The 13,605-nt window shown below is 39.8% G+C and overlaps 1 protein-coding gene across 4 annotated transcripts in view; it reads right to left on the bottom strand.

Moving 5' to 3' along the window:
- Window positions 1-464: 464 nt before the first annotated feature.
- ELK3 (ETS transcription factor ELK3) overlaps window positions 465-13,605 on the bottom strand; it is a 75,361-nt gene continuing 62,220 nt past the window's right edge. For 3 of the 4 annotated variants that reach the window (XM_009248131.4, XM_054527526.2, XM_054527527.2), the window contains 2 exons: window positions 10,741-10,863; window positions 465-3,199 (listed from right to left, as the gene is read on the bottom strand). In XM_009248131.4, the coding sequence (XP_009246406.1) occupies window positions 3,101-3,199; window positions 10,741-10,863 (222 nt within the window). In that variant the 3' untranslated portion in view covers window positions 465-3,100. The remainder of the gene's footprint in view (window positions 3,200-10,740; window positions 10,864-13,605) is intronic. The other variant, XM_009248132.4, reaches the window with a different exon arrangement.

Below are 13,605 nucleotides of genomic sequence, written 5' to 3'. Positions count from 1 at the left end.
CACCAGTCTCCCTATATCAAACCCTGAGTGGAGACTGCTTTGAATCACCCATGAAAACCACAGCCAGGTCAGCCTGGTATTGAGACCAAGAGAAATAATAACCTTTATCAGCAAGCCTAGCAGTTCACATTCCCCTGAATCAACAAAATGGCTAAAAGAATAAATGGTAGATTTGACTTTTCCCTATCTTCTCACTTCCTCCTCCTCAATACAGAGCAGTTGATAGAACTTATTTAAATAAGATCAGGGGTCAGCTTTTCAATCCCATTCCATTCTCCCACAAGTCAACCTCAATAATTACATTTATTTCTTAAAATATGTGTATGTAAAGCACTTTTTTTTTTTTTGGATGTGCTATCTTTAAGGGTAGGTGACAAGACTCATTTTCCAACTTGTATCCATATGGAAAAGTGGTTTGGGTCACCCCAAGCAAATGGAAGTAAGCCAATCCAGTTACCTCTAAACACCTTTTATCACAAAGTTTTTATTGAACAAAAATAATATGACAATAAAAATGATACATAAAGTGAATGAAGATTTGCAGTCATAGAAAAGATGTGTACAAAGAGACCAACATTCAGGTTATATAGTTCTATAAAACTTTTCCCATAGCAGTTTAACACTGATTAAGCAGACATAAAAAGGAAAAGAAAGTCATTAATGTTCTTTGAAACCTATTTTCTGAGTAAAATACTTCTGCTAACACACACATGCATACACACACACACAATGAGGCAGAGCTATATGAATGAGTTATTCTTCAGTTCCTCCAGTTATCTGTGTTACAGGAGTATTTTCATCCATCAAAAAATTGTAGTATTTTTGCATTTCTAATAAATGGATCTAGAGCATACATTAATCCCAGTTTCCAAAGGAAAAGAAAGTAAGAATCAGATCTATAGTCATTTAAATATTTCCAATCAGCATTTACATAAACAAGTATACTAAAAGTATTTTTGGTTGACATTTTTGCACATTAACTTCCTTTAGTTTGTCTATAAGAATGATGCATTTTGGATGTGTTCTCGTATCTGACAACACAGTTTTAAATGCTCTGTCTTTATCTGTTTTGTCTGTTTTACTAATAACACATAGTTTTACTTACAGCCAGGCATGGGGGAGACAGAATTGGACTGAGCACCAATCATTGTTCTACCTTCAGTGAGCTGTGCAGCTTAGGCAACTCCCAGCTTCTGCTGTGCACCTGTCTTGAGCTGGAAACAGGTGGTGGGAAGCATTCTCAAAGGCCCCTTCTAGCACTAACTTGGTATGTTCAGTAAATATCAGTTCCCTGGAACAGCTCCTTTTATTCTGGTGCAGAATTATTCTAAGCCTATGGGGTGGGGGTGGGGGGACAGTAGTGTCTATTTGTGAATTTTGGAACCAGTGTCATTACAGTCAAGGAGGCATATTAGAGTGTTTGTTTGGATTTGTATCCCTTGATAAGGGCCCACATCCCCACATACAGAGATGCTCAATTCCAATTGAAAAACCTCAGAATTTCTAAGTTTCAAAGCAATAGTCTAAATTTTTTTTCTGAAAATTCAAGAAATGTGTTTTCTCAAACCTCGTTTTTTTTATCCTTTCTCATAATCCTGCCACTTAATGCCCAGTTTGGATCAGTTATTTAGTCACATTTCAAGTTAGTTTTTATCATCACTTAACAGTTAAGGATTATAATTAATCTTGAATTTAAAGCTTGGTGCTTTTCAGTTTTCTTGTATTAAAACTTTCCTTCTTCATGTACAGGTGTGGTACCTTTGGACTGGTGCCTGCTGATTTTCTGATGGAACAGAAAATATGTATTATCACTGCTCCAAATTACATTACACAATAGAATTTACTGGAGTGTTCCAAGTTGTTATCAGTTCAGTTCCACGATGATGATGAGGTTCCTGTAGAATTTTTCATCTGTCAGATTTCCTTCATTCTCCCCATAACTTTAGTAATACATAAAGCAGTGTATCCTCTCTCAATTTCCACAAGCAAGGCCTGTAGTACCTCCAGTTCTCTATTTGTATTACAGCAAGTTTTTGATCCATCAAAAATTGTGAACACCTACCTATACTGATGAAGATACCTAGTGTTAAAAATGGTTTCTTTGTCGTTTGTTTGGGTTCAACACCACTCTGTGAGCTTCTTCTAAAGCATTAGATTTTTTAAATGTTAATTATAGTTCCAGGGGAACCCCAACTTATACTGACACAGTAAATATATCAGATGGTCGGGATTCCCTATGGAAAATTGAGAAAACCAGGGCTAATTTTTTGAAATAAGAATATGCTAACCTAGGAGATATTCTCGGGCCTGGAATAGCATGAACTTGATGTAGCTTTTCCATCTCAGATTTTTGTCTGGGAGGCATCTAAAAGATACTGTAAACAGCTAAGGAGGCTAGCCTTTCAAGGTTCATTCTTTTGAAAATGTACTTTAGAACATTTTCTTTTATCAATGTTTATTGTCTAAATATGGCTTAGTTTATTATAAAAACATTACTTGGACATTTACTGAATTTCAGTTCAAAAGAGGTTCTAAGGCAATTCTTACACAATTGAAAGTAAAAAAGAAAACGTGATATGAATGTGCTTTCATATTGCCCACTGGTGAAAAATAATGAAATTCTACTAGAGAGCTGTTTGATACTAATTTTCATCTTTCAAACATTTCCTCTTAATACTAAAAAATATATAAATCATTTACATTAAATGCAAAGGAAGGCACAGCTGGTTATAGTCGATATAAGCACACAGTTTAGCATACTCAGAACTAAAGAGAAAAAAGCTTCACATCCTTATTAGTTATACTGAAAACCATTAAGAAAAGTTCTTCACTGTCAACAGTGTTCAACACTTAAGAGCTAAAAGGATATAAAAACAAAAACATTAAAATTCACTTAATGCAAAACAGATTTTCATATATACTTGAATATATCAAAAACAGTTTTTAAAATGCTAACATAAATCTAGACTATCCATGTTATGAAAAGTGCAAACCAAATTAACAGAGTTTCACAATGTCCTTCTCATGACACAGGTAAACTAGCCCATGGGGACAAATTTGTTTCATCAGTTAATGAGTCCTTAATTGTGGCCAGACGTCATCAGGATTTCTGAGAGTTTGAAGAAAGTAGTACTGGAGAAGCAGCTCTGTCCAGACTGGGGATTGGCACTGGCATGTGGCTATTAAGCAGTGTGGGGAACTGTAGGGGACAAAAGATTTTTACAATAATTATTGCAAATCCATTGGGAAGAACTTAGGTTCTTTACATTCCCATACAGTCCATAGCAGTCCACTTCTCTCATCACCCCTGTGATAGAGATTAGTTGCCAGTGTATTTTACAGAATAATTGGAAGATGACAATGAGATCAAGATTACATAGAGCAAACAAAGGATAAGGCCCAGAAAATGTCCCTAATTATTCTATATGCATAGGCTACTAGGAAAAAATATATAATTTATATGTTGCTAAAGCATCTTCTAACACTTTTTTAAAAGTTCTAAGCTACTCAGGATGCTAATGCTATAAATATTAAAATAATGTATAAAAGAGTGTTTTGAAAACCATAGACTCTTTACGTGTGAGTCAGTAATTTCTAATACTATATTTTGAAATTTGCCATCAGTTTTTCAGGGTACTACAAAGATGATTCTTGCAGCATTTATTCTAAAATAAGAAATGTATTTAATCTTAAAAGATTTAGAATAGATTATTTTGGAGCTAAGAAAGTATTCTTTCTAATTAAAATATCACACTTAGATCACTCATAAGTGACAAAGAATAAAATTTCTGTATTGTTGTTAACTAAGACAATAAATAGTAGGATGACAGTATATGCTCTGATGAGTTTCAGGTCTGAAACAAATACGTTAGTTGCAATCCCAACTGAACAAGGCCTTTTAATATGTGACTACTTGCAACTAGATTTTCGTTGTTTAGGATGATGTGTCAAAAAGATCTCCTGGGCTGTCTTTTCTAGCTTATTTCCTATTTAGTCCAGGTAAGTTAAATATTAAACTTCAGCGCCAAATATCAAATTACGGAGCCTGGCACATGTTAGAAGTACAACAAATACTTATATTTAGGTAAATATGTTTTTGCAATTTTCAAACAATTTCAGTAACTTGTGTCTAGTACCTTAGAGTTTATCAAGGCTTGTCATTTCATTTGATACCTAGGAGCTGTAACATGAGTTTTGTTGTCCCCATTTTACAGATAAGAAAACAGATTTCAAATAAGTTCTCTTGGCTAAAGGTCACGCAGCTAATAAGCAACACAGCCAAGTTTTAAACAAATCTTTCTGTACTAACATTGTACTACTTTTTGTTTTGGTAGGAGTTAGGGGGTATCTTTACTGTTTCAATTTCTTTAATGGTTATTGCCATATTCAAGGTTTTTGTTTCTTTTCTGGAACTTTAGAATTTTAACTTTTTCTAGAATTTTATCCACTTCAACTGCATTATCAAATCTATGCACATATAGTTTATACTCTTGTTTAAAAGGTCCGTCCTACTAACCACTCTTCTCATTGAGTTAAAGTGAACACTGGAAGATGAACAGATTTTAAATTTTCATTTTTTTATTTATTTTATTTAGAGATAGGGTCTGGCTCTGTCACCCAGGCTGGAGCGTAGTGATGCAATATTGGCTCACTGAAACCTCCACCTCCCAACCATCCTCCCACTTCAGCCTCCCAAGTAGCTGGGACTACAGGTGGACGCCACCATGCCCAGCTAATTTTTGTATTTTTGGTAAATACGAGGTTTCACCATGTTGCCCAGGCTGGTCTGGAACTCCTGAGCTCAAGCAACTGGCCTGCCTTGGCCTCCCAAAGTGCTGGGATTGCAGATGTGAGCCATTGTGCCCGGCCTGCATTTTCATTCTTTTTGTTTATTTGCATCTTGTCTCTCTTTGGTGTACCTTATTGGTGTTTTCAAGATAATCAGTTTTGGTATTGTTCATCTGTTTTGCAAAATAAATTACTGATTTCTACCCTTACTATTTCTGTATACTCAATGGACATAGTTTCTCTTGATTAGCCTGGCTTTTCTAACATATTTTTTTAGTCATCTTTATTAGGCTCTTCTCCCACAACACTCCCCTATTTTAAACTGCAACATTTCCCAAACTTTTGTCCCCAGCCACCTTTTCTCCAGTACTGTGCTTGGACTTGACAACCATTTCCATTTTAGACATCTCCAACCAATGCCTCTTTCCCACAAAACCCGCCCTTCTTCCATTGCTTACTCCAAGTCAGTGAGAATGGTGGTTAGGACCACAAACTTGGGCTCCACCACTTACGAGCGTGTTATCTTGAATAAACTAGCCAATGTCCCTGTGCCTTAGTTTCTTATCTTTAAAATAGAATTACTGGGAGTATTAAGTGAGAAGCCACCAAAAGTGCTAAGAACAATGTCTTGCACACAATAAGTCATCAATCATCAATAAATGTTTTTTTTTTTTTTTTTTTTTTTTTTTTTGAGACAGAGTCTCGCTCTGTTGCCCAGGCTGGAGTGCAGTGGCGCGATCTCGGCTCACTGCAAGCTCCGCCTCCCGGGTTCACGCCATTCTCCTGCCTCAGCCTCCCGAGTAGCTGGGACTACAGGCGCCTGCCACTACGCCCGGCTAATTTTTTCTATTTTTTTTCGGTAGAGACGGGGTTTCACCGTGTTAGCCGGGATGGTCTCAATCTCCTGACCTCGTGATCCGCCCGCCTCGGCCTCCCAAAGTGCTGGGATTACAGGCGTGAGCCACTGTGCCCGGCCAACTATTGTTATTTTTTATCTTTATTTTTTCAGACAGGCTCACTCTGTGGCCCAGGTTTGAATGCAGTGGCATGCTCATAGCTCACTACAGCCTCAACCTCTAGGGCTCAAGCAGTGCTGCCACCTCAGCCTCCCTAGTAGTTGGGACCACAGGCACACGCCAGGCACACATGGCCAATTTTTGTATTTTTTTTGGAGAGACAGGGTCTTGCTATGTTACCCCTGATGGTCTCGAACTCTTGGGCTCAAGTGATCCACCCATGTCACCCTCCCAAAGTGCTGGGATTACAGGTATGAACCACCATGCCCGGCCTTAACTATTGTTATTTAATAGCATTTCCAATATGTTAATCACTTAGTAATCTTTGCCTCTTCTTAATTTTCAATACCTACTTACTCCTCAGACCCATCTCAAAGTCTGCCTCTCTTGAGCTCACCTCTAAAATGTCTTCTAATTATATCCTGTGTCCACTGTTTTAATCTCAAAGATGATTCTCCCTTCAATATTTGTAGTATCATTTCCTCTAGCCAGGTGTGGTCGTTGACACTGTAATCCTAGCTCTTCCTAGGAAGCTAAAGCAGGAGGACTGCTTGAGCCCAGGAGTTCAAAACTAGCCTGAGCAATGTAGTGAGACCTCGTTTCTACAAAAAAATTTCAAAAATTAGCCAGGCTTGGTGGCATATGCCTGTAATTGTAGTCCCAGCTACTTGAGAGGCTGAGGTGAGAGGATCGCTTGAGCCCAGGAGGCAGAGGTTGCAGTGAGCCAAGACTGTGCCACCACACCCCAGCCTGAACAACACAGCAAGCTCGTCTCAAAAAATAAAAATAAAAATTTCCTCTTATCTTCCTGTTCCTTCCACTTTCTCTTCAGTTCTTCCTCCACACTAATATCAGTGATTGTTCTCTAAAACAGAGATCTCATCCTCCTACCTCCAGCTTAAAAAGCGTAAACATTTAACAGATAAAGGGAGAAACTCCTAAGCCTATATTCAAGGCCCACAGCTGCATTTCCAACCTTATCTCCTATCACCTGGTCCCTTCCTGAACAGACTCTCATGTCCCCGTCATTCGGCTCTATTCATCTAAATGTACTCAATCGAAATCCTGTCCCTTCCTCCCAGCTCAGGCGCCACTGCTTACTTGAAGCCTGTCCAGTCTCCAGCTGGAAAGAGCGTGTCTGCCCCTTACTTTCTGCAGCACTTTGTTTACTCATCCACTATTCACATATTCTGTGTCCCTACAGTCCTTGTCGCAGAGCATTGCAAATATTTGCTGGGTTAGATTTGTTGAACTAAAAATTACAGCACACATTCTTAATTGAAAACTTAATTAGCTCTACCTTGTTTCAAGACATACCTATTCCTATTAGGTATATTCCACATTGGAACAAAATCTGTTTCAAAAGTCATGGAACAGACATCCTTAGACAAGAAGAAAATACTAAACTGTCCAAGAAAAACCAAGTTCACTTTATTTATATAAATCCAGGTTCTTTGTTTACATTTAGCACAATGTCTTTGGTGCCTCTCTCCTTACCTAAACATTTCTCAATTATAAAGCATACCTCTTCCAGAAAGGCGTCTTCTCTGTCCTTCCTTGGAATTCTTTAATATCTGCTATAACCTGCTATAGTGATCATATTAGGGGCCCTTCTGTACACAAATGCTTCAGCTCTTCAACTATTACCCCAAGGATTCTGATCAACCTTTCCAATCATGATAATAGGAAACTTGCCAGCATCATTTAAGATGTATAAGCCAAATCTATTTTTTTCTTCCTTCATTACATCTATAGCGTACATGAAAGAGGTTTGCTGTTATTGTGAAAGAAAATTATTTTCATCAGTTTAAAAGGGATGTTGGCCAGCGTGGTGGTATGCCTGTAGTCCCAGCTACTCCAGAGGCTCAAGTGGAGGACTACTTGAACCCAGGAGTTCAAAACCAGCCTGGACAACATAATGAGACCCCATCTCTAAATTTAAAAAAAAAAAAAAGGTTCTTAAAAAAATAAGAGACACTGCTGATAGTAATCTGAATTCTGAATATGTATCAATTGTAATATCTAGTTTTAAAAATCAGAAAGTTATTCTCTACCATATTTTGTTGTTTACTGTTCTCAAAATTGCTATTTTCAACTTTTGCCACACTCAGTTGCTCTTTTCACAGGAAGACTAATAATATTTTAAAAGGTAAAAAATTGTTTTTCCTTAGTCTCATGGATCCAGCCACAAAAAGAGAGCCCAAGGCCATACAACCTGTAAGCCATCCGGAATACCAGCTTGTCTTTTTTTTCTGTATTCTGTATTTCTTTTGTATTCTGAATGGCTTCAGGAAAGAGAACAGGTCCACTTGGTGAAATTAAAACTCTAAGCAGGTAGCCTTTAAATGCAGTAATTTGTGATGCAGAATTCTAAATATAAACTGGGAACCTCTGGTCTGCAGTGCTTCTCAAATTGGTTCCTGGACTGGGTAGTATCACTAGGAACATGACAAAAATGTTTTTGGGCCAGACACGGTGGCTTACGCCTGTAATCACAGCAATTTGGGAGACCAAGGCAGGCAGATCACTTGAGGTCAGGAGTTTGGGACCAGCCTGGCCAACATGGTGAAACTCCATCTGTACTAAAAATACAAAAATTAACTGGGCGTAGTGGTACACGCCTGTAGTCCTAGCTATTTGGGATGCTGAAGCAAGAGAATCACTTGAACCCAGGAGGTGGAAATTGCAGTGAGCAGAGATCACACCACTGCACTCTAGCCTGGGCAACAGAGTGAGACTCTGTCTCAAAAAAAAAAAAAAAAAAAAAAAAAGTTTTTATCAGGCCCTATCCCAGACCTACTGAATCAGAAACTCTGGGAGTGGGGCCCTGCAATCTTTATTTTAACTCACCCTCTAGGAAATTATTTTGCATGCTAACTTTGAGAACCATTGGTCTACAGTAGTGACTGAGGACTGAAGAAACGAGGGGATGCACATATCCCAACTCCCAGAGATCCTGATAACGTGTCGAATCACTGCAGACATGAACCATCATTTACTGTTGGGAGTGTTGGGCTGGAAAAGGTATCTAAGACAAGGAATCCCAAAGAAAGCCAAGCCAATAGTGCTCCATTGCTTTCCTAGGAAGTTGCCAAGGCCTGCACCAATCAGGTGGCAGAATTCCCAGTAAGGAGAGAAATGAGAGACCACTTATTATTCACAAATACCTACTAAACTCTACAGAAGCTCTGTGTTAGATTCTAGGATTAGAGTAGTATAGCAATCCCTACTGCCATGGAGTTTACTGTAACCAAACAATTTCTTTTTTATTCTATTAATTTTAGAATTCTGCTGCTCTAATCTTAAGACTTTCAGGAAATGAGGTGTTTTTATCTCTCCACCAAAAGATTAGTATTCCTAATTTTAAACTTTCCTAATACAACATTTGCTCATTGCTTTTTGCTCACTATTTCTAGTTTCTCTTTTCCTACCCGAGCTGAAACTGTTAAAAATCAACATGACTATAGCTCAATTTCTTGTGATGGGAATAAGGGCTGGGAAAGAGATAGAAACCCAATTACTCCAAGGATATGGTCACTTCATGACACCCTACCCTAATCCCACTAGGAAACCAAAGAAGCAAGATGGCAATCAAAACCTCTTTAGCTCCACCCTTACAAAGAGACCCTAAATCCCAGCATGTACAGCTCCTGGCACAGAGGAGGTACTCAGCAGACATTAACCTTGACAAGCAAAATGACCAGCTCAGATGATCGTGAAGACTTGCTATTAACACTGGCCTTTCTCAGACTTATTTTTGTGAATTCATTTAGACAGTCAATAATTACTGAGCCTCACTTGCGTACAAAGCCATGTGCCAGATGCTGAGGACACACAGTGAACAGGATTCCATTCTGGTCTCGAGGGCCCATAGTTTAGTGGGAAAGACTGCCAGATCAACAGGCAATCATGATACAAAGTGCCACGTGCTAGATGCAATGGTATCCAAAGAGCTGCAACTAACTTGGGGTAAGCCACACTGTGGGGCACAGGATGCAGGCAGGGACGATGAGAAAAGCTAGAATTAGGGAAAGGGAGTTTGCACTGGGCCCACCTTTTCTTCAGTCCTGTCCCTAGGATCCTTTCCACCTATATTCAACATATTCACACAGTAACACCTTAGTCAGTGAGTAATGATCTATGGGTCTCAAGGAGGAAATACTGATTTCTCCATGACAGCAAGTGACGGTCCTGCAAGATTCTAGTGTGTGAATGAATGATGAAGGTGCTCGCCTAGTATGGAGAGTTCTATAAGATAAAGCAGCTAAGTCTTCATTATTTTTTAATCAAATGCCCTGGATTCTCCTTTTTCATTACAGAACAAGGAGAACTTAATGATGATTCATAAAATGATGCAAGTAATTTTTCTATCCCAGGATGGGGAAATTGTTCACTATTTTTATTTTCACTTTATGTCAAACGAGTTGCTACATTAACTAGGAGGATTAATATATTAAAGTCTTTTGTGGACTTTTATAAATAATAATATTTATTTTCATTTTATTTTAAATAGAGATGGGGTCTTGCTGTGTTGCCCAGACTGGTCTCAAACTCCTGGGCTCAAATAATCCTCCCACCCTCAACCTCCCAAAGTGCTGGGATTACAGGTGCGAGCCATCATGCTGACTTAAAGAATAATTTTTAAAGTTTTGCCTTTTCCTTAATAAATTTCCTGTCTTCATAGATAAATGAAAATATGCAAAACACTTCAAGAACTAATTCTTCCACGTATGGGTGTCTGGCATGTATCTGCAATTTCTGCCTCAATGAAAATGTCTGCCTCTGAAGGGCGTGCAACCCCACTAACATGAACCCCCCTGGACATTTAACATTTCAACCCAACATATGGCAAAACTCACCATTACCTCTGCAGGATTTAGAGAAAAAACCGTCCCTCAGAAGTTTAATGTTCAAAAGTTCATTTCCAAACGCTCACCTGGAACAGCGTGCTTGGCCCTTGCAGCCTGGCAGGACTCAGCGGAGCAACGGGACTAAGGCTGCTCCAGAAATGTATGCTGGAGAGCAGCGGACTCGGAGTCAGAAGCAATCCATTTGGTGTCTGGGAAATAAAGCAAACAGACTTCTTCATATAGGTTCACCTGACGTGGGCCATGATCAACAGAGCAGCAGAGAGAGGTTAGGTAGGCTAGGCATGGGCCAGGAAACGACCTTACCATCTCAGGAAAACTGGCAACGTTATTTCTGAGGGGCTGTGAACAGTTTAATTTTCTTTTCTTTTTGAGACAGTCTCGCTCTGTCACCCAGGCTGGAGTGCAATGGCGCGATCTTGGTTCACTATAACCTCCACTACCTGGGTTTAAGCGATTGTCCTGCCTCAGCCTCCCAAGCAGCTGCGATTACAGGCACCCACCACCGACTAATTTTTGTATTTTTAGTAGAGAAAGGGTTTCATTATGTTGGCCAGGCTGGTCTCGAACTCCTGACCTCAAGTGATCTGCCCACCTCAGCCTCCCAAAGTGCTGGGATTACAGGCATGAGCCTCCGCGGCCCGGCTGGCTAATTTTCTTCAATGCTAATTTTATTAACACTTTCATAAAGGAAAAAGGTATTGACACATTACCTTCCCTAAACATTCCGGTGGAAAATTCAAGTTTGTATCAACTTTCGTCCGAATGGTTTGTTCAACTTGTTCCCCTTCCCAGATTAAACAAGGATTAGTATACAAACAAAATGGGATCCCATAAAGGGGCTTTAATTCTTCTTATCTGTATTTTCCTGTTTTTCTACAGTGGACGTCTATTACTTGGGTTACAAACACACGTTTTTAAATGGTCTCCATATCAACAGCCGTTAAGGCTTTGGGATTTGCTGTTAAAATACCCTGTAGTAGCCTGTTCAGAAGCTCTGAGCTGGGTTTTCCAGATTCCGTCCGGATGTGGAGTTGATGAGAATTCATTGCCCTGGCAATGGTTTGGGTGGGGGCAGGGAGGGCCCTTTCTTGTCAGATTGGGTGTAAAGCCAAAACCCTGGGTTTCCCAGGAGAGTTCCAAGGACTGCATTTGCTTGCACACACACAGCAGGAGTCCTGGCCTGCAAGCCAGCAGGAGGGCAGAAGAAACACCCGCCCAGCTGCTAAGTCTGCGTGGCTTTTATTCTCGGTGGAGACAAACTCCCCGGCCCAGGGTGGTTTTGTACCTTTGGTGACTAGAAGGAGTCCCTCAGTGGTTTTGTGATGTCAATAAGGTGCTTTGTGTAAGAAGAACCACAGCAAAGGCGCCAGCCTTTCAGACTGCACCATGCTGGATGCTAAAGTGTTATTTTTTCCTAGAATTGGCCTCCGTAGCATCATTAATTACCAACAGCATTTGGCTTAAACCTAAATTGAAAGGTCTGCTCTGTTCAGCAGAATGGAGACAAACATCCAAAGTTCCTCAAACTGTGAAGCTGCTGAAATGTAAACACATTTATACCAAATTATTTGAGTCGTTGGTTCCATGGCATTTCCTACATACTGAATGACCTATGAGGTTACTAGAATAAATACATGTTTTGAATAAGCTTCCCATTCGTTCTAGTCCAAGGCAATTTCACAAGCATGCCAGGCCATCTGGCCTAACAGTTAAAACTTAATGGCTCAGCATGAGTTCTGCCAGGGTTCCAATCTCAGAACCACTACTTCCCAGCCAGGTAACCTCAGACCAGCCACCCAACCTCTCTCTGTCTCAGTTTCCTTATCTGTAAAATGGGGAGAATAAAAATGCCCACGTTACAGGGTTGTTGGGATTAAATAAGCTGATCTACTGCAAGCTCTTATAAGATAAGTGCCTGGCATATAGAAATGCTCAACAAGTGCCAGAGGCAGTTATCTGGCTAGGTACTTCATACATGTTTTTGAATGAATAAATGGATTGGTAATTAATTGAAAGTATACATGACATACTTACTAAACGTTATTTCATCTATGTGAGGCAGAAATTCTCAACTGTATACAGAGAAGGACTTAATCCTTTGAAACAGACAAACTCAACTGAGTCAGCCTGGACTTGGAGGCTACTATCAGCTGTGTTAGGCTCAAGGCCACAAGCTCAGGTGTTCTGAAAACTAATATTTGCATGTTACTCTGGAGCAAGGTTCCAACCTCAATATGTCACATTAACATTTAATAACCAGTGTGTTCAAGGCCTCCTAATTTATCCATCAATGAAGGCTCTCAAAGCTCTAAAGAGACAATCTTCTAAACCACAAAACATAGCTATCCTTCTCCCCTCCATGGCCATCATATGCCCATTCCTTTTGAATCCTCTGAGCAATGTACAAGGTCTAGAATTTCTATTTCTCTAGTCTAAAATGTATACCCATGTCTGGATTTGAGACGTTTGCACATTTGTTTCTTAGGAATACAGGATGTACTCAGACTACAGTAGCCTTCTGTTTCTCATCTTTAATATGTCTGAAATGTCTTCTATAATATATGCAAATAAACACTGTAAAATGACTTCATTCCCTCCTCTCCCTTCTATCCCTGAAGTGCTCCCTGAAAATCCTGTGGCCTTCAAGAACCATGTGGTTGCTTTTTTAAGGAAAGTTCCTATAACGCCTGCTCTGGGTTATCTCCAGGACAGTGTGAGACTTCACAGCCTCTCTCCACATGCTCCTGGAGTCAGGCAGAGTGGGCGGAGCCTGAGGCCCAAGGGCTAAACAAGCCACAGCAAAAAGGGCTGTTTTCTTTCCTTCCCCAAAGACAGTCTCGTTTTAACAAGCATGGCAGATAAGGAGCTCCTGATCCCACGGCTGCCGGGAAAGGAGATGCCACAGGCAATGCATTTGCAAAGAGTAAGAC

Source organism: Pongo abelii, chromosome 10 (assembly GCF_028885655.2).
Source record: "Pongo abelii isolate AG06213 chromosome 10, NHGRI_mPonAbe1-v2.0_pri, whole genome shotgun sequence".
NCBI classification, from domain to species: Eukaryota; Metazoa; Chordata; class Mammalia; order Primates; family Hominidae; genus Pongo; species Pongo abelii.
This window is presented reverse-complemented; position numbering and strand designations above follow the sequence as displayed.